This window comes from Lycorma delicatula, chromosome 2, assembly GCF_047948215.1.
Source record: "Lycorma delicatula isolate Av1 chromosome 2, ASM4794821v1, whole genome shotgun sequence".
In the NCBI taxonomy this organism is placed as follows: domain Eukaryota; kingdom Metazoa; phylum Arthropoda; class Insecta; order Hemiptera; family Fulgoridae; genus Lycorma; species Lycorma delicatula.
This window is the reverse complement of record NC_134456.1, coordinates 9,328,791-9,356,533: the sequence shown is the minus strand read 5'-3', so window position 1 is coordinate 9,356,533 and position 27,743 is coordinate 9,328,791. Positions and strand designations below refer to the sequence as shown.

Below are 27,743 nucleotides of genomic sequence, written 5' to 3'. Positions count from 1 at the left end.
GGTTTAATCTTCAAGTGATAAAAAGAAAATCCCTAACTATTTGCATGGAAGAATCAAGTAGAACTGTATGAAATCGGAACAGTGTCGCTCATTAAACAGAAAAGTTTTTAAAATTAATATGTGAAAATAATAATTATTTAAAATAATAGTAAATACAAGTTAAATAAGATCTATTGAATTAAGATTATACTTCAGATGATGTTAATTAAAATTATTTGAGTATATATTATTTCCACCAAAAGTATGTACTTTCTTGCGATTTATACTATAAGGAAAGTTTAATAGGGCTGGCCTAACAGATAAGCATTTCAGCCCCAGATTTAGCTCTTTTTTGGCCATTAAATAAGACATAAAGAGTCCCATGTTTGAATGCAAAGCTGTACTACACAAAATCAGATATTCAGTAACTATACAGCCCCACACGTATTTTGCATGGATTCAACGGGATATCTATCCAAAACTATATAATTGCAGGAAGAAGAAGAGTTCAAAGATAACAAACATGTACATATTGAGACGTGGATGATCTTCCCATCACAGATAACTATGAAGATGGACATAGTAATCCAAATTCAAGAATGCTTAAAAGCACTTAGGTAGAAGATGCCCACAAACTGCACTCCATGCAGTTTGTCAAGAGATTAGGGATATCATTATCAGGCTACCTTAAGGTAAACCTCTGCCTATCTTCAGAATTGTAGGTTGTGTGAAAGTGTCCAATTAAACTATAAACTGTTGATCCATGAAAAGATGCACCATTTTGCTTAGAACTAATAATACATAGAATAAAATTTTAATATTGAAGTTGTAAGGTTTTTAATCAATTTTTCCTTTTGACTAACTATTTACTATGTTTTGAACGTGACAAATGTGAAAATTTCTTTATTTTAATTTTTATGGAATATAAATAATCTTCATAATTATATAATTTTTTTTATGAAAGAATTAGTCATACATCCCTTATTTATACCATGATATTTAATGAATTTACATTCCTTTTAGTTTATTATAATAAATAGGTTATGTATGTAATATTTTAAATAATTTAAACAAAAAAATTATTTACTATGAAATATTTGAAAATCATTATAAATACATCTGACAAAATTTTATAGACAGTTACAGATCTTTCTTAAAAGTTTTATCATTGTTAAAATTATAATTTATTAAAAGGAAAATTTATAAATAATTTAAATTATTGTTATATGTTCAATTTGTAATAAAAATGTAGATTTCCTTTTAAAAATACATTTCATTGTATGTTTATATACAATTATGATAATTTACTAAAAATTTGATTTTTATGGTAATGCCATATTGTAATACAATGCAATGATGAATAATTTTATTTATGGTAGCAGTAATCATCAATAATTTATTTATGCAATTTGTAATAAATTATTTATGCAGATGTCATTATTATGTATTTATGAAAATAGTTAAGTGTATATAATTTTAAAAAATATATATATACACATATGTTTTTTGCTTCATATTAACAAATTTTAATGTAAATAAATATCTATATACAAGTTATTAATTATTAATGCATATTAAGTTTCTTTGTGTGCATTCTTTTTAATTTTTATATACAGTAATATACATGCTTATTCTATATTATAAACAAATCTTTTTTTTTTAGTTTTCATCCTTATTTATTTATTTTTTACACATATATTGTGTATTTTATCTTTGCTGAATGTATACAGCATATTGTATTTAAGTTTCATTTAATTAGAACAATTTATTTTTTTTTTAAATATATATATATATATATATATATATATATATATTTAGTATTTTTATTTTTTATAATGAAAATTTATTATTATTCCTTATTTATAATGTTTGTTTTATCAAATCATATGTTACAGAGTGATGCTGAAAATTCCGTCGCGGAAACAAAAATATCAGAAACTAAAATCAGAGTCGCAAGAGATACCACCAATAACGATGACGACCAAGCAGCAGATGCCACTGGTGGTAAGGTTTATTTTCTGTTATACATTTATTTGTTTATTAACATAAAAAAGTAGGTTCTCAATGTAATCTGCATGCATGCGATTACATTGTGTGTGTATATATGTGCAATTTTAATAATGCATATGTTCTAAGACATGATTATTTACAAATAATTTTTTTTTTATTAATAAATAATAATACATTTTGAGACCATGTTAGGAATGGTAATGTGCTTCTCTACAAACAAAAACAGAAACTACCCTTCATTTGACTGATTGATCGTTGTAAAACCTTATAGACCATATAAACCATATAGAATAACATACACAATTAATTATAAGATGTAAAAAAATAGATTTTATTAAAGTCAGTATTAATTATTTAACCTTTTCGAGACCAGCGTCACACTTATGCCACTGCAGTAAATTGTCTGCATAGACTACAGTCACGTAAATATAAAGTTCTAAAATGAGAATTTGATCATTTTAGTAGTATCAACTTGTTAACATGACTAATATAATTCTTTCACCGACAAGTGCTGCATTTTATTGGCTTTAAATGAAGTATTTTCACTATCGATAGGTTGTAGCTAACAACTGGAAATAGAGAGAATAACATCATGTTATCAGCAATCTAAAACTAGGTCCTGTAAGTTTTCTTGAACCAACCGACATAGATGAACTACATTTTTGAGTTGGACCGTGCTTATGCCAAGAAATAAGAAAAATTCTATAAAAGAGTTCTGGTCAGTAGACAGGTTAATTACATTCCCAAATATTTTCAAAACTATGACTAGAGACAGATATTTTAACTTTCTTAATATACTTCATTTTGCCAATAATAAAGATCAACCATCTGGCTTCTGTCTTTTCAAAATTCAAGAATTATTAAATAAATAGAAAAACAATTTCTCAAATATGTTTTATCATTTTTAACAACTCCTTAGTGTTCTTCAAAGGAAGACTTAATTGTTTATAATAAAAAATTGTGTTTTAAAATTTGTTTATAAAAAAAGTTTTAAATTTTAAATAAATTAAAATAATATTCTTTCCTAGTGATTCTGAAGTGATAGATCATATAGAGAATGACTACATAAATATGAGGAACTTTAATAAAATAACCTAGTCTGAACATGAACTAGGATATACAGTTAGTTCCGAAAAGGTTAATATACAAACCATGAAATAATATTGAGGTATAGATGAAGACATAAATTATAAAATAAATCACCAAAGAGCTTAATAAAAATTATTTCAGTACACATTTAACAGGTTGCAGAAAATTCAGTGTATTTTTTTAAAACTTTTTAATTAATAATATTTAAAAATTCATTGATGGAGTAATGTGTTTCTGTGAAAGAAAATCTTTTAATTTTATTTTAAATAAATCAATGGGAAGATTTTTCAAATGGTCTGTTAATTGTTAAAAATGGCAATGGAAGCATAATAAGATTCTTATAGCCGAAGTAGTATGTTGAATTACATGGAACTAGTTTTGTTGTCTAATTTAATAGAGGTAGATATTATTATTCTTTTTTTCAGAATAAGTGACTATTCTTTTTAGCAAGCATTGCATATTCATAAATACAAGCATATGGAAAAAATATATACTGTTGTTTTTCTATTTGTTGTTAATTTGATGATGATGTACTGTTTTTTTTTATAAATTGTTTGTTTCATCAGTCATAGATATTTTTATGCATTTGCGTAAAAATGTATATGTTTTTGTAAGAAGGTTTGTAGTTGCTATTAATTAACTTAATTTTAATTAAAAATATCATTTTTAAATGTGTATTTCTGTTTTTTGCAGTTCTGTTATTTTATTATAATTTTGTTATATGACGTAGTACTTTTCTCAGATGTTATTTTTCTTCTTCATGTTTTTGTGTGTAGCACCTGTTACAACTGTTCAAGATAAGATGGTTTTTCCAATGGATTCCTCTATATGACCTATTCTCTTCTTCCTTTGGATTGTGTTTATATAACAGCATATGTATTCACTAATTCTTACTACATGATCCTGTCTGTTTTCCCTGTAATTTTTAATTCTGTGATTAATGTGGAAAGTATTTCATTTGTAGTCTATTAAGTTATATTCTAACGCATCATAAATATCACACGACAGAATTCTTTTTTCAATTTACAATAATATGTTTCTGATCCACATAAAAAAGCAGACTGATGTCATCTTATAAAATTTAATAAGGTTTCTTTTTATATTTATTTCATAAGTCTCTTCTTTTGTTATCATCAGAAATTTGGTTAATTTTTACCATCTTGTTTAAAAGATAATCTATTTATTATCGGTGACATAGTGCAATCTTGTCTAATTTTTAAATTTACCTTAATTATACTATTTTCTTCATCAGACATTGCTATCTACAGGTCTATCCATTTCCTCTTGTATAATGTTAATAAAACACTTTTATATTCCACTTCTGCTCAATATTTGCTATAATTTTGCATGAATAACTTTGTCAAAAGCTTTTTCTGAATAATATATGTGTTTCTCTACCAAATTTATTATTTTGAATTATTTCCTTTAATGCAAAGGTATCGTCGGCAAGACTTCTACATTCCTGTAACCCCAGACTGTTCCTCCTCCAGATTAGCCTCTGCTATATTCTTCATCTTCTATACTATAATTCATGAGAATATTTTTACTCAGTGATCAGTAATTTAATTTCTTTGAAATTGTTTCATTTTGATCACTCATCTACTTTAAAAATGGTCATAATCCACAATTAAAGGCAATTTCCATTCTTCTGGAAGGTGTCTCCTTTTTCCATCACATATTAATCAATCGTAAATGTTTTTTCTTCACACTATAAGAAACATGTTTCTGAAGTTGAATTCATTGCTGTAAAACAAAAAAAAACAATAATGAATTCAGTAATTAATGGATTATCAGAATAATAAATCTGTTCTCCCAATAATTTTAATTACATCTACCCCTACTTTTTAATTAATTACTCTATAAATAAAAAAGTAAAACCAGAAATAAGTTTCAAGTTTTCACTGGAAAATAATATCATAAAGATTTGATTTATGAAATACATGAAATTTTTAATTTTCCTATACCTTTGATAATTGTCTCTACTCACATGTATTCATGTACAGGTGATTACAGTATTTTTATTATTAAAAAAATAACAAAATGGTTTTAAGCAACCAGACATAATTCACTTCTTACACTAAAAGACTTCTTGTACAGAAAGAATCTGGAACTGATCCATGTTATACATCACTTGATGTACATACATTAAAGTCATAACAAAGATGGGAATAGATAGAACAACAAATTAATATGCACCTTTCTGTTGTGATTTTATATAACCTCTTCTAAATAGAAAAAACTCAAGTACACCAAAATTATCACCTTACAAAAAGAAAAGATTAAGTATTACCATAAATGATATAACAGTAAAAAAATCAACTTATAATTTATTCAGTACCAGTGTATTTGTGTAATCGTTATGAAATTAAAATGAATATTATAAATGAAAAGGAAGAAGGAAACTACAGGAAGAACATTTAGTAATTTTCCATCATAGTTATGAAAACATAAAAAAAATATTTTGACATAGCTTTCACTTTTAGCTCTCTACTTTTCATTGATATTCAAACTTTTTGATACCATTAGAAAAATATGATTATCAAATCCTCCAAAATATGTGTTATTTCATTGATTATTTAATTTTTTACATGTTAAGAAACAGAAAAGGTCTCTTATGACACTCAATCTTGAGAAAATGAAGCAAATTGTAACATTCGTGTAATTTTGTTTGTACAATTGCTGCTCTTTGAGCTTGTGCATCAATATATGAAAAATAACTATTTTTTTGCCAATTGTGGTCATTTTGTTTCATTTTATCATCAGTTTATCTGCTATGTAATATTCTCCTGTGATAATTTTTCGAGATAGTCAAATAATTTTATGCATTGTGTTTTTCAAAAATCAGTTGCCAATAACTTGTTTGAAAAAATTGTTAAAACTTGTTAAAATTGTTTGATTGGCTGAAAAAGCCAATCAAGCAATTTTGCCTTTTTTTCCTTCCATCAACTTTACTCATTGTTGTAACCATTCTTTTTTATTTCTAGTGTATAATCATAAATCCATGTTTGATCAACAGTAATGAATCGGTGCAGAAATTCATATGAATTACATTTAAATAATGTTTAGAAGTGACTACATAATTGTATTTTTGATTGATTGTGAACAAATTTAGTATCCATCTTATTGATAAATTTTTCATATATAAATTTTTATTTAAGATTTTACGCACATTTTCAATTGAGAAATTCATGCTGTTAAAAATCTGCAGTACTTTTATTTGGTAACCTTCCAAAATGATCTCATGAAGTTCTTCTACAGTTTCTGATATTACCTCGGTTTGTCATCCAGTATGTGGCCTGTATTTGTGTCTGCATGACCATGCTTGAATTCATCAAATCAGTAACAACCAAAACCAATAATAATTACCATAAAACCATACAAAATAATAAATATATGCCAAAAATAATTGGTTTATGAATTAAAAACGAAAGGACCTTCATTTATTTTAATCCAATTTTCAAGATATAATTTTATTTAATTTAAATGATATATAGTTAAGAGTTTTATTTACTGAAGTTGAAATTCTGTTTTCTTTTATATGGTTTATCCTGTCCCATTAGATATTCTCATATCTACAAAATTTTGATTGAGCATGCATCTATTGTAACTAAAACAAAAAATGTATAGCTTTTGTTACCTATTGAATTCATATTTTTACTGTTTGGACTATTATTATATATAAGAATATTATTACGGTATATAAGAATACTTGAGAAAAAGTTTGAATATCGATCAAAAAAGATTATTTAATAACCATGTATATTTCCAAACCATTTTATAAAATTATTTCCTTAATTTATTTAAAATAAAATAAAGATTTTCTTTTACCTTAACAATGTTATTGCTTTGATGGATTTTTAAATGATACTAATTATAAAACTTTTAAATAAAACCTGAATTTTTTTGCATCCCATTCAGCATGTTTATAAATATATGCTCAAATTAATTTTATTAATGCTTTCTAAACTATGAATTATTTTTTAGCTAATTTTTATATTTATTATTTTATCTTAATGTTATTTCATGTATTTATATTTAAAATAATTAATATATACTTTTATTATGTTTATTTTTATATTATACTCAGTTATGTATTTTGTGATGCTTCTATTTCAAGTTTTTACTGGTTTCTTTTTATCCAAAGGGAAAAGGGAGGGATAGTTCCTTTTTTTATCCATAGGGTAACATAACTATTTCTTGATGTGTTCTATATAATGTATTATTACAAATCAATTAGAATAAAGATTTATTTATTCAAAATGATTATCAATGCTCTTCGTTAATTATTTTCAGTGTTAGTTTCAAATATAAGATGAGTTTGATTACTTCCCATGAAAACTGGTACATCATTTTTTAGTTACAGTAATAAAAAATAACTACAATGCTATGTGCATATGATTATCAAATGAATAATCAACCTTTGACTTATAATCAAGTTATGAAATGCTGTTCTGTAATAAGGAAATTTTTTAACTAGTTTTAAATTGTATAATCTGTTACTAGCATTTTGGAAAAAAATGTACTATTAAAAAAGTGAATGTAAAATGAGTACTAAAACAAGATGCATTTTATAACATGTAGGTGATAGAGAAAATATTGATGCATGCATCATAAATAACAATAATATAACCTATAATTATTATTTTAAATAAAAAGAAGCTATTAAACCAGAGTTCATTGCAATTTTGTTATGGCATACGTTTTACTTAACAATACCTATCTATTTTTCCTGTGATAAATTATTAAATTGTTTAACTTTCACTCCATCAATCTGTTACGTTAATCATATTAAACAGTAAGATGAAATGAAAAAAAAATTTATGCATTGTTTGTTCCTCTTCTTTTCTCTCCCATTCAAATTATAATCATCTTCATTTCTCTATTTAAGTTAAAGTAATTTTATATCCATTAATATCTAATTATAAAAAAAAATGAATCGACATTAAGATGTTGCAGATGGTGAATAATGGCATGTAATAATTATTAGAGGTAATAAATCTGTCTTAATTTATTCACTTTTATTGTTTATTTCCTTCTCATTTTAAATAAACTGTCTAATCATTGATTAAAATCAAATTTTACTATTTAAAAACAGTAAGACATAAATAATTTATTTTACGTGCCATATGTTATTTTAGGTCAATCATATTGATTTAATTCCTTACAAGGATACAAGCGAAAGTCTGTAAATAAATTATATTAGACTACTTTTAACAAATTTGAAAACCATACTTATTTTTCAGCATAATCTCTACTAGCATTGATGTGCTTACCTTAGCTTTCACAGTTCCCCAAAACCTGCTTTGTAGAAGTCTTTAAGATGTTTTACCACTTTGTGTACAACCTCGGTAAAAAATTTATTGTCAGTATGAATTTTTAATGGATCAAACAGGTGAAGTCACTTTGAGCTAAGAGTCGTAAGGTAGTTTTTGAAGAAGTTAACCACCGTAACTTATCACTTCTCAATTACAATTCCCAGTATTCTTGGGTTAATCGCACTGATTGTGGTCTGATATTGTCCTCTAGTAAGTAGAAGTAGAATTTTTATTGAATTGTTGCCCAAAGCATTAACAGAACTTCATTGTATGATGTAGCACACCATGCTTCTAAAAATGGGGTTGCAGAATTCTTTGAGAAAGACAAATCACTTTAAGTTTAGAACATTCATCTCAGAAATTTAATTTCTTCCTCTTGTGTTTTTCTTTCTTTGCTCTTCTGTATCCAGTTTCCTAGTTAAAAAAAAAATCAAGTTTTATAAAGTGTTTCTTTTCCCTTTACTCTAGCACTTCCTGTCCCTTTAACTGGTTAAAAAAACATTCCTATAAAAGTATTTTTGATGTTCTGTTAAAAACTAGATGTTTGTTGAACTCTTATACCAGTTATTTTTATAACTGTTGATCTTCTGCAACTGCTGTCTCAAAATATACAAATTTTACTTAAGGACTCAAGTTGAATACCATCAATTACATTCCTAATTCTTCTCTCACCATGACATAACTGAATTGATGTTTTACTAATAATTTTCATTTCTGCCTTTGAAATTTATCCATCCGTCTTCTAGTTTCTTTTTAAATCTTGTGTTCCTCCTTCTCTTTTCAAATAACAATGTTATATGCAAATACCATCCTTTAAAACCATTGTTCACTAAATAATTTCGCTTTTACTTTTTTTATGTATTCTATTCATTGCTTATACGAACGGTATTAGAGACAGGATATTTTCCTGCCATAATCATGACTTGATCTGTTTTTCTAAAGGTATTTATATGATTTTCACTTGTAGATTGCACTGCAACACCTACCATATTTTAAATACTTCTGATAAGCCCACTTCTGTTCACATACTATTTAAAGCAATGGTTGATCTATGAAATACTGTTTTGCTTACAACCCAAGTTGTATTTCTTATTCTCCAGCACTTGTAAAACATTTAGTATCTGGTATAGAATAATGTTAATTTGTTTTGTTTTTAATAAGTTTTTAATTAAAAAAAATTCATTAATAATTACCATTTGAAATCTTTTAATAGTGCATATTTAATTTTATTAAACTTAGACTCAACTGATAAATTAAATTATAGCATAATTAAAATTATCACCAATCTTATTAAAATTCTTATCATTTTTCTCCCTGATTGCTTTAGTAGAACTATTTCAGTGAATCTTCAGGTGGGTATCAAAAAAAAAATTCTGTCAAACAGAAATTCCATTTTAAAGATCTGCGCACTACATTTATTATTAATTTTATATTTTACATGTAATTTTTTTTTTGTTGACATTTAGCTAAAGATGTGCTTAAATCATGCAAAACTCCTGATGAATAATTATAAGCTATTGATTGGTGGTTTTCAATGTACTTAAACTGAGTAACGTAGAGTTGGAATTTTTACTAATTTTTATTATTTTTTACTGATTTAACAGACCATTATAAAATTTCTTTTCTTCATTTTTTAAACGTTTATTTTCTTTGATAAGAAAATTGAAAAAAAGAAATTCATAAGGTAATAATACATTCATCTTTATCATTAGAAAAGTTGTTATATCAATGCCAAGAAAGTTCTTTCTTGGCATTGATATAACGAAACATCCACAAACTTTTCTTGTTGGTTTTGATTTTATAATTATTTACTAATTTCTCTTAATATTGCATTGTTGCAGGTTCAAAATATTTGTAGTTTATTGCCAGTAATAGGGACTAGGTTTCAGGTTATCTCTTTTTTTTATTTAACTTATAGCTTGGTGTGTCTCCTTTCTCAAATTTATTGACATAATTAAATTACTGTGTTATTTTAATGAATAAATAAATCTTATTCTGATAAATATAATTCATAATGTAAATTGTATATAGATCACATCGAAATAAGGTAAATTATATAAATAAAAACATAAATTATAAGATTAAAATAGATTTGAATAAACTTCAAAATTATTACTTAGACTTAAATACAAGAAATAATATTAAGGTAAATATACTAAATTAAAAAAAAAAAATTCTCAATTCAGATGTTATTGAAAATTATTTGGAACATATACGGGATGTTTCTAAAATGGTGGGCTGGCTATACTTTTTCAGATTCTACTTGTAAAACTAAACAAAAAATATCCTTAGGAAAATTGGCAATTTCTCCTTTGGTCTCCCCTTGTCTGCCATTTTGTTATTTTTATATACAAATTTATATCTCAAGTTTGAATAGAGGAATCACAATAATATTTGGTAAGCGTCTTGGTAACAAAGTTTTAAAATTAGCAAAAATCAGGAATTAATACCTTTGTTAATTACAAAATGGTGGCTATATTTATTTTTCAATCCGTTATGTCTCCGTAAATATTACTTTTATCAAAATTGATGTTTTTGCTAAAATATTAAGCCTTTTATTTTGAATTACAAAATTGCGGACAGGGGGAGAACAAAGGAAAAATTGCCATTTTTCCTAAGGATATTTTTTGTTTAGTTTTACAAGTAGAATCCGAAAAAGTATAGCCAGCCCACTGTTTTAGAAACACTCTGTATTTATGTATATGTTGAAAAGAATGCAAAAAATCAGTCTTTCTTAAATTTGTTAATTATATTAGTTAAAAATTCCTTGACAGAGTATTGTTCTGTAAAAGAAAATCTTTTTATTTTAGTTTAAATATATTGGTGGGAAGATTTTTCAAATAGTTTGATGAACTGGTTTGAACAATAAAGACCTTTCTTGTAAGCTGAAGTATTGTGTTGAAGTATACATAAAAATACAGCTTTGCTGTATGGTTTGGTAGGGGCAGATATTGTTATTTTTTTAACAATAATTAACTACCGTTTTAGTAAAAACTGCACATTCATAAATATAAACATATGAATAAATTAAGGTATTTAATTTTCTAAATATTAGTCTGCACGATTCATTATGATTACCAGATAATGATCTGAAGTTCATTTTTGTACCTTGAAAACTCATCTGACATTTTGAGGAAGCCCCAAGAGATGAAAATTATACTTCAAATGGGAACATATATAAGCCGTACAAACTGTACAGTTTGATTTTGTTACAATCTACATCAGTTTGATCATCCCTTGCATGATAACTAGTCATGTAATAAAACATCTAGAAATTTTACTTTATGGGAAACAGAAATACTATCGTTGTATCTGCTTAACATGCACCATACGATGGTTTTATTCATATTTAAAGTTTTATCCATCTAGTGAATAATTTTTTTAATAACTAACACAGAATTTTCAAGTTTTAAATAATTGTCTTCAGATATACTAAATAATTATTTGTGTTCATCACTTTAAGAAATAATAATATTCTTTCCATGTACAACTTTATATAAATATTTTATTATTAATCTACAGCAAGCCTGAAGAATAAACTCATTAAGATTTCAAAATTAAAACCCTTATTATACATAAATAATAATAGTAAGCTTTGAAGTTTTATTGAACAAAAATGTTTATTAATTTTTTCCAGTAATTTATAACATTAACACTTTTTTGGTAATACTTTTTCCTTTAAACGAAGTATTATCAGAATTTTTGCAATATAAATCTCAGTAGTTAGGATAATTTACTTCTATTATTAAAAGTAATTCTTCATCATATTTTCCTTACTCTTCTAACAGATTTAAAAAAGAGAGGTCCTTGACCGTGAATAAACTCATGTGTTTTTAAAATACTCATACTTACGGCCCAGTAATATTTGATATATCTTACTTACAGTCCAGTGATAGATTACAGGATTTTTTTTATAGAAAGTTCATCTTTTAGTCCTGTAATTTTCCTGATAACTTAAAATAGTCTTCTTAAACAAAAGATGATTTAGTCATCGTATGTGAATATGAAGATATTTTTAATTATTGTGAACACCACTTAATATTGTACTGTTGCAATATGATAATATATGTCAGCTTCTGTGGCTGAATGGTAGCATTTCTACCTTTCATCTGGAAGTTTTTGGATTTAAATTGATGTCGAGCATAATGTCTTCACATGATCAAAGCTTTCATATCACCTTCCATTTGTAAATTAAAGCTTATCTGATAACTTTGAAAAAAGTCATCTTTAGCCCTAAAACATATTCTATTATTCAAAATGGTTTTTTGCCAAATTTAATATTAAAAAATAATAATACCTATTTCTGTTTTCCAGAAAGTCAAACTTTACACTCTGCAATAGTTACTTAATGTTGTTTCACTTCATTGTGTTTTTATTCTTGTCAGGATGCAGGTTATTCACCTTTGTCATTTCTTATGAATAATCTTTTTCATATGTTCATAGTTTTTATTGTAGACTCACACATATTGCAAATAAAAATATTCTACTTAACCGATTAAAATCTCCTTTAAAAAACTTTCTAAAAATGGAAGAATACTTTTTGTATCTTTAAATTTTGAGGTTTTGAAGTCTCTACCTGTGTTCATACCATACCCACCCAAGTTGTGGGTGGTTTGTTTCAATTTAGCATTAAATGTTGAAATTTAAAGAAAAATTAAATTTTTTATCACTATTTTTACAGTGTTTTAACTTCTTGATTTAAAAACAAGTTTTATATATGGTATTTTTTATAAGAGACATGTTTAGGTTCAACTTATGATTAAGTGGGACAGGAGTAAATTTTTTTTCTACAGTTCATTTTCGTTTAAATCCAGTATGTTATTTGAAATATTTTTAAGAGTATTTTTGGTACCTTAGATCATTAATACATTATCACAGGTGTGAATTTGTCCTAATTTTTCTAATAACTGGTTTATGAAATAAATTATGAAATAATTTAAAAAATGTTTAATAATGTAAGAATAAAAATAATTATCGTTTTTGTCACTTTGTGAAGAGTTAAATTTCAAGCTGTATACAGATGCTGTAGAAATTAAAGTATACTGTTTCCAAAATTTTTAATTACGCTAAACAATAATGAATTGCTTTTAAAATAAAGTTCTGTACACAGCTGTATTGGAATTGCAGCATCAAAGCAGACAAAAGCAGTCTCTTATAATTGTCTGATCAGCCTTTCAGATAAAACAGTTAATACTATGTACTCAATAGACATCGTCATTCCCAACTTCAGCCAACATGGAACAAAAAAATTAAAAGTTTATATGATTCCAATAATTATATCTGTTGTGAGCATCAATTCAGAAACTTCATAAAAGCCCTCCTTCAACTACAACTTTATTTATTCTTCTTCGATAGCATCAAAAGTTAGTTATTTCCGATACTAGTTAGCTATTTTACAATAATTTAAATTACTTTCAGTTTGTTTGGAAAAGTGTACCTCTCACTTTCCAGCTGAAGATATGCTAAACCAAATTATAATTATTATTTATATGACAACAGGCTGATGCCTATTAACAGTTACTGATAGATGATTATGAATTTTGTAGTGTAAAAAAAATGCCTGACTGGTACTCGAACCCAGAACCTCTAGATGAAAGGTAGAGGCACTATCATTACACCATGGGATAGGCATTTTGGGATTATATATTATTCATCAGTAACAATGATAGTAATAAAATATTAGTTTTATGTCATCAAATATTTGTTTATTGTTGCAAGTAAATATTATTAAATTAGTTATTTCGGTTAAGTCAATCATAAAAATAACACTGATAAACATAATTTTTGTTTCCTAACATGCAATACATGATTTTAATTTGTACTTTTATTCTGAAAACAAATATGAATTAAGAATCTTTCAATCGGTTATCATTTTTGAAAAATTTTAATTTTCAAAGGATTTTTTTCATTTTTCAATGTATAGTTAGCTTTACAGCTTCTATATTGTATTCTGTTAGCTCATTTTTTTATTGTGTAACTATGTTAACGTAATTTGTAAGCTATAAATAAACAAACAATATTAGACAAAGAATTGAATCATATCATAGTCACATATTAAGTCATCATATCTATTACTGAAGAGTGAGCTCTCATGGACAACATTAATCATGTCAGTGCAGGTCAAAACATGTAGCTGAAAATATAGCTCTGTTGTTTGTATCAAACACTGGATTTAGGAATGAATTAATTTTGTTCACTCTTATTACTGTCTTAAGTTTGTTAACAGTGCAGTATCATAATCCCTCAAAATTTTTGTAAGTTATATGAATGCCTTTTGTTATATATGTGGTGAGTTTTACTGTAAAATCAAATAGAAAAAACATTACACCTTTAATTAAAATAGCATATCATTTGCACTTTCAATGTAAAATTGGTGAACAGGATAAGACGTAGGCTCCTCATATAGTATGCACTAATTGTTCTGTATATTTAAGAGGATGGCTGAAAGGAACACGGAAGGCTTTGCAATTTGGTGCACCTATGGTTTGGCATGAACCCAAAGGATCATGTAATCGATTGTTTCTTTTGTTTAACAAGTGTGTCTGGAATTTCTAAAAAATCTAAACATACTGTAAAATATCCTTCATTGCAATCTGCAATCAGGCCTGTACCTCACAGTGAAATTATTCCAGTTCCTGAGCCACCCGTGAATGTATGTTTTGAAAGCAGCGATGAAGAATCAGGCAGTACTGAAGAAGACAACAATGATTTTGATTTTGAATTATCTTCCGATAAGCTACATCTTATATCACAAGGTGAATTAAATGACTTGGTTAGGGATTTAAATTTATCAAAAAATCAAGCTGAACTGTTAGGATCAAGACTGCAAGGTTGGAATTTAGTTCAAAAAAATATAAAAATTTTGGGCTTTCGAAGCCGACAAAAACTTTTTTCAGTACTTTATTGATGAAAATAATTTGGTTTATTGCATAAATATTGATGAGCTTATGTTGAACTTAGGACAAGTTCATAAACCTGATGACTGGCACCTTTTCATAGATTCATCCAAATATAGTTTAAAAGTGGTTCTACTACACAATAGTTAAAAATATCATTCGATACCAATTGCTTATGGTATTAATTTGAAAGAAAAATATGATGAGTAATGAAAGACGTTCTTGAAAAAATAAATTATAAAAGCATAGCTGGAACATATGTGGTGATTTGAAAGTTACAGCAATTTTGTTAGGCATGCAGTTAGGCATACTAAATACATGTTTTTTCTTTGCGAATGGGACAGCCTCGGCTGTCCCATTCTAGGGCTAGGGATAAACATTATGTTAACTAATGAAAAATTTTGTAAAAACAATGAAGAGGATAGTCCCAGATTTTTGTACATCAGGCAGAAATTTCTGAATGTAAGTGAAGGAAAAATTAAAGAAGAAATATTTGTTGGTCCTCTAATAAGAGAGTTGGTAAAAGATGATGTATTTAACTCAGTGTTAAATAATGTAGAAAGTGCAGCCTGGGCTTCATTTAAAGATGTTTGCAAAAAGTTTCTCGGCAAACAAAAATCTGACAATTACCGCAATATTGTTAATCAAATTCTTACTCCATACAGAGTTATGGGATATAATATGTCTTTGAAAATATATTTCCTCCACTCGCATCTGGATTTTTTCCCAGACAATCTCTGACACATAAGTGACGAACATGGTGAACGTTTCTACCAAGACATTTCGTGATGGAAAGCCACTATAAAGGGAAATGGAATACTAGCATGCTAGCCGATTATGTTGGACATTAATTCGGGACATGCCTGAGGCTATTTATAAAAGAAAAGCATCAGCAAAATCATTCTAACACAGGTATGGCCATGCAAAATTACAAATTTTACAGATTTTAACTATATTTTACCTCAGTTTTTTTTTTTTGCGTAGTTTGTTTAAAACTAAGGGTGACAGAAAAATTATATTAAAAGATCTGTTATGTACATATAAAGCAATTCAAGAAATGGTATCATACTTAGAGAAGCATTAAAGATTTTTTTTTGTCTATCAGTGTAATTAATTGTTTAAAATGATTAATAATTTGCAGTTTGATTATAAAATAAATTATTTTCTTGCAACTCTATTTATCAATAGTTTAATAATCGTATTTATGTTCCTATTCATTACCATGCTGAAAGAACTTTTAATTGATATTTAATGATGTATTATAAAAGTTATATTAATTTATTTTCTTATTGAACCATTATAAAGCAATCTGTTTTGTTGTGTACATCTCTTTCTTTCATATTATTATGAATTAATTCATCTGACTTATATATTTAATGTTGTTAATATTGTTGTTGAGTAAAATTGAGTTGATTTGTGTTTTTTTTTTTTTGTTGTTGTAGATAATGATACCGATAGTGATGTTGATTCGGCATCAGATGATAATGAAGGTGAAGGCAGTGAAGAAAATCCTCGTAATAAACGATTATTAAATTTTAACCTTGGAGGAGGTGGTGGAAGCAGCGGAGGAGGGTCTGGAAATTTTCTTTTTGACATAATTAGGGTGAGCAATATACATTTTGTTAATTCTGAATTCATTTAGTTGCCATGCTTTTAATAGAAGTTGATATGGAGTTCTATGATGTTTTCTTTAAAAAAAAATTATACTATGTAATACATCATTTGTACATGGATGTAAAATTAAAAATAAGTTATTTTTTTTGTATGTTTTGGATACTGTATTATCTTTATGGTTTGGGGTAAGGGTTTTGTATAGATTTGATGTCTTGAATTATTTTCTTCTTCAGTTTAAAAGAAAATAATTTCAAGTATCCAGAAAACTTGGGTGATTTAGAGAGTCTATATGTATACCCAATTATTTGAGTGTGCATATCCACTTGTGAACAGTCATTTTCTTTTCAATCATTTTATGAGTATGTTTTTCATTAGATTTTTAAAATAACTTGTTATATCATTGTTAAATAGTCTATATTTTGTTAAACCAAAACCAATAATATGAAGTTCTTCGTAACACATTAAAAACCAGTGATTTCTTTTGGAATGAATGGATCTTATAAAGATTGTTGGTAGATATTAAAATGTACACAAAACTGGTCTATATAATTAATTAATTTTTATTTGGTTTCAACAATAAGAATTATAATTAAATTACCCGTTTCAAAAAAATATGGATCACAGTAAAAAAGTGTTGGTGTATTTACTATCAATTAGTGAAGCAGTTATTTTTGTAAGATTTTTTTTTGTAATAAATTATTGTAATAAGAATTAAGTGTCACATCAATACAAAGTAATACATCTGACCAATATTTATTAAATGGCAGCTAGAAATGTAATTTCTTAATATAAAAAATAAGTAATATGTTTTTTTTTTATTTTGATAGCTTCCACATTTCTTATTATCCTTCCTCAACCATCTGCTAAAAATTATTTTTTCTGGAATTCAAAAATAGTCTACATAGGAAGAGAAAGTGCAACTGAATAGTAAATAACCCTAATAAGTTACAGTAAAAATAAACGTAAATGTAAGAAGTAGAAGCCGTAGTCTTCTAATTAGAACAAAGAAAAAATCTTAGTTAAATATGAAGTAATGGCCACAGTTAATACTATGCTCAATCATCAACTACCTATTTATAAAAATGCATATACTCCCAACTAGCAGTTGCGTTACTGATTTTCATAGTAAGATTTAAGAACGTGCAGCTCCCTGGCTAGATTGAAGTTGGTTGGATTTTTTTTTTGTATTTTACAAATATTTATTACACTTTATATTGGATTTTTTTTTGTATTCTGTTATAAGAAAGTTAAACTAACTTATAAATCGTAATATTGATAAAAATTTGAAATTATTGAAAAACAGGGTGATATTAATAATTTTTCATTTAATTTATTATTTTATATATTATTTTTAAAGTGAATATTTTTCATAACAAAGTACTTATTAAGAGATTATTTAATTTTTGAAATCAGTCTTGTAAAATTAGGTAAATAAAAAAATGTTTGAAACTTTTTTTCTTTTCAATAGGTACTCTAAATTGCTTGAAAATAAGTTTTTCTTTCTCTTTTATTTCCCGCTAAATTTATACTTTCTTGATAGTTCTTTATTTTCATTTAGAACATCTATAATTTTTACCTTTTCTATAGTTTATTCTTGCATCTTCTTCTTGTGACATATCCCAGCCAGATACCAGATCTTTTCAATTAAGTGTTTGTTCTCATTACTAAATTTTTCATTTATTTAATGCATTCACACACTTATAAAAGTACATCTAAATCTAACTTTTTTCAAGACACTTCAAGTCTAACTGTATATCATTACATATAAAAACTGTTTCAGTTAATGCTTCTTTAACCATTCAGTTGCCTTTAGTTTTTATTTAATTTCAATTTTCCAATCTTAAGATTATTTTTGTTATCGTAAGATTCATTTTCATGCCTTATTCTTTCATATTACTATTATTATGTGCCTGTTAAATAACCTCTACTTTATTTCCTAAAAAAAACCCTTGTCACTTGTAAAATTTTCTGCTATTTATTTTCCAACTGCCTATTATGATCAGTTCATTTACTTGTGTATTTCTGATTTTATCTTCAATATAAACAAGTTAGGGATATGCAGCATTTTAACCTTATACCTCTTTGTTGATGCACATCACATAGTTTTTTTAATAGCTTTTTCTGTTAATTAATACTACATCTTTTCAATTTACTAATTGGCATTTAAATATTTACGTTAGCTTAATGGAAGAATATTGTAAAATTTTCTTTGATCGATTAATAACATTGGTCTACAAAAAAACAAAAGCTTTTCTGTTTATGCAATTAGGTTTCATGCATTGAGTAAGGTCTGTTGTATTTGTATATTTATGCTGATTTCAAATCTGCAAGTCAAAGTTGAATGGAGGGTATCGTTTTTTAGTAACAAGGATTTTTAAAAAAAAAGAAACCCTGATTTTTTTTTAAGTATTACTGATCTGATATCTGCTTTTCTGTAATTTTCTTTTGTATACAGCCTCTTATATCCCCTTTCAGTCTCTAGGAAAGCAAATTTGGGCTCTGTTTTTCCAGTAGCATGTTCCCATCATTGATATATCTGATGAAAAGCATTCATCTTGCTGCTCACTTACATAATGAAGTTTAGGTAGAAAAAAGCCCAAATGTAAGTGCAAGATGTATATTTTTAAAGACATTGCATTCCATTTTTTTTTTTTTTTTAGTTTTCAAGAGGTTCCCTCATTAATTCTACAAGTGCTGATAGAAGTACTCATCAGTATTGTATAATTCTACGTAGTTCTCAGCCTTCTTTTTGCTCAGGAATGATTTAACAGTATTTTGAAGTGATATAAGTGCTGGTTTCTTAGATCATTCAACCTTCTCTCTAAGTCTGTATCCTATATGTAGCTTTGCCCCCAACAAATATTCCTTCTTTAATTTTTCCTTCACTGATCCTGGTAAACTTGCTCTTAAGATATAAGAAACCTTGACCGTTATGATTCATTGCTTTGACAAAATTTTTCAAAGAAAGTTTTATGTATAATATTGTAAGATACAACACATTCTTCAGATTAACAAGAGCTTTACAAATAACATTTTTCACCCAGCTATTAATTCTACTCTCTTTGGCCAATTTTATTTTACTGTCGCTACTGTCCCATTCACATAATGAACAGTATTTAGTGTAACTGAACTGAAGTTCTAATAAAATGTCTTACGCCTTTATGTGTCCACATATGTCAAGAATACTTTTTATATTACATCATTGTCTGTAAAAATCTCATATTTTCATACAGCATTTGTTCTACATAAGGAAAAGGAGAATTGGTGGTTTCTCATTTCCGTTGTGAAGGAGGACATCTCTCAAACTTGTTTTAGAGTAATCTATGAACAATTTTCATTCTGTAGGATTGCTGTGTCTTCCTAGTAAATTCAATAAAGAATCCACAAAATTACAGTACACAGTTTCATCTTTTCAGGAGAACAAAAACTGAAATTCTTGCTGCCTAACAAGGAATAAACATATTTTAGTACCACTTTGGAGGAGGTTTCAGGCTTTTAACCTTCAATCCAGTAACTCTTGACTGCAGTTTAGACAAATTAAGATCAAGACCAAATTGTTAAATTTTGGTCAAGTAATTTTGTGAGGTTCAGTGCTCTTAGTTTGAAAGTTGGGATCTTCTTCTTCATTTCTTTCTAAATCATCTTCTTCTCATTGACATTGTCTTCTAAATTCTATATTTCTGGCAGAAATGGAACAGATAGTTCTTCGCTGTGTGTAATATTTTTTTATTGTTAAAGAAAGGCTAAAATATGATTCTACAGATTTCTTAAATTTGCTTGTGATACCTTCGATTTTTTTGATACAAAAATAATAGTTTGTCGAGTGATCCATATGTACGAGTTGCAAAAGGGTTACGTCACAGCTTCCTACTTGGCCTATTGCTGTAAATTTACACAGGAATTAGAGCTGTTATGAAGGGTCCAGGACCTACCCTGATCATCTCTTTTACACTCAAAAGTAGGATTCATGTGAATTTTTAACTGAAGAAGTAATATTTCCTCTGTGAGATTTAAAAATTAACTCTGCAAAAATTTTTTGGATAATTTATACAACTACAAGGCATTTTTATATCAATTACTAACAATAGACAAAAAAAAATATTTATGAAGCCAACAAAAACAATTCACATCTGTTACAAAAAAAGTAACAATAAAATATCAAACTTATGATGGTATTTACAATAAAGCCACAACCAAACTTGATTCTCTAGTCTGGATTATTCTACAGTAAAAATAGTGATTCAATTGACTGTCGATTATGATATTGTTATGTGTTCGCGGCTCGGTCAGGATATTGAGTGATTGACAGTTTAGAATGTTTATAATAAACTCAGTTTACTGATTTAAAGTGTTCATAATTACAACCAGACAGATCAATAATAATAATAAGTGACAATTAATAAAAATATTAAACACCCACAATAATACATAATAATTACAACCACAGTAATAATCAGAATAATAAACAATAGTAAACAATAATAATATTACATATCAATAATGAACAAGTTAATCAGTTAATACATAATATAATCAAAATGATAAACATGACATTAAAACAGAACATAATACATAATGTAATCAGCAAAGAATTAACAATCATAATATTACACATCAAATAGTCATAAATGTCAATAGTAAATAATAGAAATTACACATTACAAATTATGTTTTGTAAAGAGGCCTTTATTATAATATTAATGTGAACAGTATCTTTTTTCTTAAAGTTCTTATACTATTATCTCAGCTGTTTATTACCATAAAAATGAAAGGTTTACAAAAGAATACTCTGGTTGTATGGTTGAGAAGGTTGAAAGCATGTTATGTAATGTATGAGTTCTTTGTGTCAACTGTCTCTTGCTCTAGACCATAATCGTTGCTATAGAGGACGGCAGATGGTGCGGCTCGTATGGCCGGGACTGTATATCGAGTGCTTGCTGGGACTGATGATGTGGGACTACCTGTATATCCGCCACTACCTTCCGGCAACCAACCAAGACTGGTAAATACCGACATCAACAATAAAACACATTTCAGTTTTTTTTGTTTTTTTTTTTGTTTTAATGAGAAAGTGAGAATTGCATTTACTTTACTTAAATATTCATTGTTACAAATGATGATGATGATAATTTAAAAAACAGGATGAAGGTTTTCACATTTTTTATGGTTTTTTTAATGAATTACAATTGTTAATAATTTCTTTTCCCCAAACAATTAGAGGTACTGTGTGTATTGCATTGTTTCTGTGTTAATATTTTTTTTTTTCTATGTTAGGCATCTGAGCTATATGCCATTAAAATGTATGTATGTTCCTTTAAGATCCTCTTCTCTGATTATTCAAAAAACTATTCAATTGTTTTTTTATAAACTGAAGATCAAATGACTTTTTTCTGATATCTGATTTAATTTTTTGGCTACTGCTTAGAAGATTTTAAATGTTGTAATACCTTATTAGTATTTAAGTAATAAATAAATATTATTAATAAAAACGCTGAATCTAAATCTAGGAATTGAAGAGAATACCTTCTGGGTTCATTTACCCAAAAAGGTATATTTCAGATGTTGTCATAGTCCCGTTGATCACTAGCACCTTTTATGTTGTCTAGTTCCCACTTAATTTGAGATTTTTAGATTTTAAATGAATTTTTAATGGGTTAGCATATTTATCAATAAGCACTTCTGCTCCTAACTGAGCCCTTCTGTAAACCGTGCTTAAGAAACAGAATAATCCCTGGACAGACGTTTGGCAGTGTCATCAATCCCATTACACTTCACAGAAATGAATTGCTTTGCCAAGTTCTACCTTCTTAAACTTGGCAATGATGATCGACTCAGTTCTTATCCGAACAAAAAAAGATCATTGTTAAAAAAAGAAAGAAAATACTATCAAACTAAAGAGAGGCTGAACTCACAACAAGATCAGATTAATTAACATTTCTAACAAGAATTCTTCAAGAATTACATTGTAGCCCATTATGGGAGAGATATATCACAGTAAAAATACAAATGAATGCATTTTGTTATAAGTGTAATGAATGTAATTACAATTTTTTTTTCAATGGATATAATTGCATGGTAAAACTTTGAAGACGTACTTAAGCATATCTTATCATCATCATCATTATTTTGTTAATAAGAAAAAATAGTAATAACACCACTTGTAATACTGATTAATCAATTCTGTTTTTAACCTCACTTTCTCTTTTTAATGGTTTTTTATTTGTATCACCAATTAGTTGAATTGTTATCCATTAACAATAATTCTGACATTTAAGTATCATGTCAGTAAGAGAAAAGAGCTTTTTGACATATAATATGTTAAGAAAATATCAGATTCTTGTTGATGGAAAACAAATTCATTTGGAAAACATTGACACTGTTTGCTTTGTTTTTTTTTTAATATATCTGTATTGCCTATATATATATATATACATTTATAGCCATTTGATAAATAAATAATAAATGTATTTATTTTTTCTATTTGTAAATAAATAGATAGATGATCAGTAGTTTTTAACATGTGTATGTATTCACTGTATTATATTCTGAATGATATATTACATTATAAGTTATTTATTACAATAATATTCATGTAAATGACAGATCAGTACAATCTTGTTTCGTTGTAATTTTTTGTTTTGTATATTTGTAAATTTGTAGTTTCCTTGTATAAAATAACCTACATTTTGCAGTTTTACATTTGTTTTTTTTTTTCTAACTTAAGCTGCATTATCATATTTAGTATATTTAATATGGTAGTATATGTTATAAACTAATTCTATTTACCTTTCATAGACTTGATTTTAAAATTTATAAAAAATTCTAGCCCACAGTTTCTGAAAGTACACACATTTCATTGATTAAAGCTTCTAAAATAAATGAGTCCATAATTATGATAGGTTTTAAAATAATTATGTTTTCACATCAGTTTTTATTTTGAAAGGAAAATTTAGGAAGATGTAGTCACCCTTAGCTATATGTACACCCCCCTAACTTCATTATTTAAAGTTGATGTGGTCAAAAGTTTTCTGCTTGGATGTTTTGTTTGCTATAAAAAAAATATTTATATGATGCATATAGCAGCTTTCCTACTTCCTTACTACACAGTTATTTTGGTCTTAATGAATAAACTTTTATTTCACCTTTTTTAATTTATTCAATTTGGAGTTCCATTTCCATTAGCAGTATTTTAATTAACAAATTGTATTATTATTGCCAACTTCCATGTTAAATTGGTAACATCTCACTCTTTCACCCAAAAAATCCTATATTCAAATCCCAATCAGACTTTGTTACATAATGAAATATCCATATCGTATTCCCATTAACATTCTTCAAATGTTTATATGGGGGAATCGCCTAAATATAAAAATAAGTGTTTATATTAGTCTGTAATGTAGAAACATTGATTTAGTGAGATTATTAAGTTATAGAGTAGGATACATAAATTTATTAATATACACTAACTGTACTTTTCGTATGATGTAAAGCACATTAGGTCTAAGATGAACTATACAGGTGCTTTCTCTGAGATTAATGATTTTCTTTATGCAGGCAATACTTATTCTTAAAGCAAGCAAAATTAACATGTCACTTGTAGTGTTGAATGTCATCTGCATTTTGCTGGGCTTGTCATATTATTATGTAATAATACTTTCATCTCATTGTAGTAGAGAATGGAAACCGATTTACTCCTCATTTTCTTATTAATTTTTGCATTGGATGCAAATTATACTTGAGAATGGTTATGCATTTTTCAGGAGAAACTTGTGATCAATTTCAGATCGTTCTCACAATGCAAGATATATGGAACTAATAGAATGAAAAAAAAAATGTTGCCGATATAGTTAGTTTTTCTTAATTAACACTAATACAAAAATTACTGGTTTACTTAGGTATTTCATTTTTTTTAAGAAATGGGTCACAAGACCAGTGTATCATAGTTTGATAGGAATTTTTTATGCTTTCCTTAACTTTGCTCATTTTAGGCCAGTTTCTTGTCCTTAGTAAGACAAACCCCTGAATTTGTATTATTATTATTTCTCTTTGATTACTACTGTTATAATGTTTTCTTTTAAAATTTTCGAAGTTCCTGTCAGAAAAATTAAATTATTTAATCACTTCAAAAAAAAAAATGACTTTCATCTTACTTTACTATAATATGATTTTTATAAACTTTATTAAACACCCATTATGAAGTAAATTTACATCTATCAAATGATATTTTTAATATCTCTAGCTAACTTTATAAGGTGTGTATTTTATTAGGATATGAATAAACACACAGTATATTTCATTGAATAAGCTTACCATCAATATTATAACATGTGGCCCAGAAAGGTTTTAGTGTATGATGCCCAATTTGTAATAAATTTCATAACAGGGAGTAGGTAATCCTGCTCTGAAGGAAATGCTTAAGAAAGATTCAAAATCTTTACTTCAGTAAAAAAAAGAAATTTATTAAATTTAGTTGTTTATCTGAGAATTCCACTTGTACAAACTGTTCAGTCATTTCTCATGAAATCAAAAATCAATATTGCATACCCCATATTGTGAAAATTTTCAGTTATTTCACTACTTGAGAATTGAATTTTTTATTTAAAATTCTCTAAAGGTATAATTGAATTTACTTTGTAAGCGTGTTCTTTCATTAATCAGATTTTGCGCCTTTAAGATCTATCTATACTATTTTTTCTTCTGTATTTGCTACAATTTAATTGGAACTTGATGATAATAGAGTAGATGTTATATTTTCATTCAAATTCTTATTTTGCTTAATACAGAATTGGTCAGTTTTGCAGTTATTTATGATTGAATCATGATTATCAGTCACTTGACTCGTTTTGACATAGTTATCATAACTTTCTGCTCTTTATTAATCTTTTCATTTTTATTAAAAATTGTTAAAGATAGATTATATAGATAGAAAGATTGAAGATTTTTAAGGATTTATAAAGTTTTGACATTCTACACACAGCTTATAGATGTCTAATTTTTGTTACCTCCTCTTGCATACTCCTGACCTAGAAATTGGGAAGAAATGTTTTACTCAAAAGAATATAATTTTATACTTCCTAGAAGGAAGAGAAATAAAGAAAATATTTTCCTGAAAAATACTTTTAGCTACACTATCACATTCAAAGCTTTTATTTTCTCTCTTCAACTATCAAACGAGCTACTAATCCCTTTCAAAAACCACATCTTAGTCTGACCTCTCTACAGATACACAGCTATTATACACATCTATCATGATCAAAATATTTTTTTTTTATCTTTCTTTAAGTTCAGTTATTATCTTTTAGGCAGTAATTTATCTAATTAAATTTTTTTTAACACTTTGAAATCTTTTCACTTGAAAAATCTGACAATTTTTAAAACTAAGTGAACATTATACATCAATAGAATTTAGAAAGATTCAAATTTCATTAAGGGTGGTAAGTTAAAAATATTTCTGTAGGTAGTAAAAAATATCTGTGGACTGATACCCTGTGAAAGAATCTGTTAAATTTTAGTTTTGAGGATGTTAATAGGAACAGAATTTATATAACATTGATTTCTCAATTTAGATTGGAAAAAATTGGACTCTGTTTTTATTCAACTCCTTTCATAAAACAAAATTTTTAAAGTGGGCTAGAAAAAGCATAACTTTTTTTTATTTTTTATTCTTACTCTTCACTTTTAGGTAAAAAAATTCAACCACTTCTTTAAAGCATCAATATATTTTAGACATTACTTTATTTTGGCATCATCAATGTAGCCAGTTCAATTAATTTGTCAGACTGATTATGGTTTTGCAATATTAGAAATCATATCCTCTCTATTTTAAGCTGTTTTATACATTTAAGAAAAGTTTACTTTTGTTTATCTGCTAAAGACTTAAAATATTATTTGCTTTTTTTTATGACGTAAAAAGAAAATTTTACTCTTTTTTTTATTAGTGCTTATAATATTAAAATGTTACCACTTTATATACCAAAATTCTATATATCTTTGGGATTTATATCTTTTTATCAACAATTTTCCTCATTAACACAGTTACTTACAGAATTCCATATCAAAACCACCATTGTTGCTTGTTCTACCAAACTACCTAATCAAAACCCATGCTTCTATGATCAATTAGATTTCTGTTTCAGGTTTGTTGTGATATTCTTCCCTTCCTATTCCTGATGGTTGGAGTCATTTATTATATAATGTTTCAATACTAGACAAAGTAGTCTTAACTTGTCAGCAATTGGGTCCTCTGTTGTTATTACCAGTATGCTCTAAAAATTATCATTTTTCCACCTTTTTTAATCAGTTGCTCTGTACATTAGTATATTAACAAAATTACTTGTTGTAATAAACTGAACAGAGTTGTTAACTTAATCGATCTAAGAAATCAGTTCATTGAACATAGCTTTAACTGTTGGCATTTTATTCTGTACTCATGCCCTTCAATTTGCAAATACTGCTGTCTAATAGTTTCCAGCTATTCCAGAATTATCAGAATGTAAGGAATTCAGTTTAACATCTTAACCAGGGTAGTAAGTCCAGTTTTTCTTAAGGTCTTGAGTTTTGTATTGTAGGATTTTGAGTTTTTATGAACTCTAATTGTTAAAATTGTTATGAGAGACAGTTAATACTGCTGGACTTTACAAATGGTCTTTATTGCCGTTGCCAATTTCTAAAGAATTTAAACCTCTAATTATATTTGTACCTTACCTATGTTATAGTATATCATACATCAAAAGCATGTCCAAGTGTTAACACATTTTTTTTTAGATATCTCATTTTCCAGATCTGAACTCACTAGAATTTTCTTTTTTATACAGATCATACTCAGTCTTGTTAAAATTTA

General features: G+C 26.8%; 1 protein-coding gene across 2 annotated transcripts in view; it reads left to right on the top strand.

Moving 5' to 3' along the window:
* The window catches only part of LOC142320110 (uncharacterized), a 297,277-nt gene that overhangs the window by 247,573 nt on the left and 21,961 nt on the right, over positions 1–27,743 (top strand). For both annotated transcript variants that reach the window (XM_075357790.1, XM_075357789.1), the window contains 2 exons: positions 1,875–1,983; positions 16,732–16,892. In XM_075357790.1, the coding sequence (XP_075213905.1) occupies positions 1,875–1,983; positions 16,732–16,892 (270 nt within the window). The remainder of the gene's footprint in view (positions 1–1,874; positions 1,984–16,731; positions 16,893–27,743) is intronic.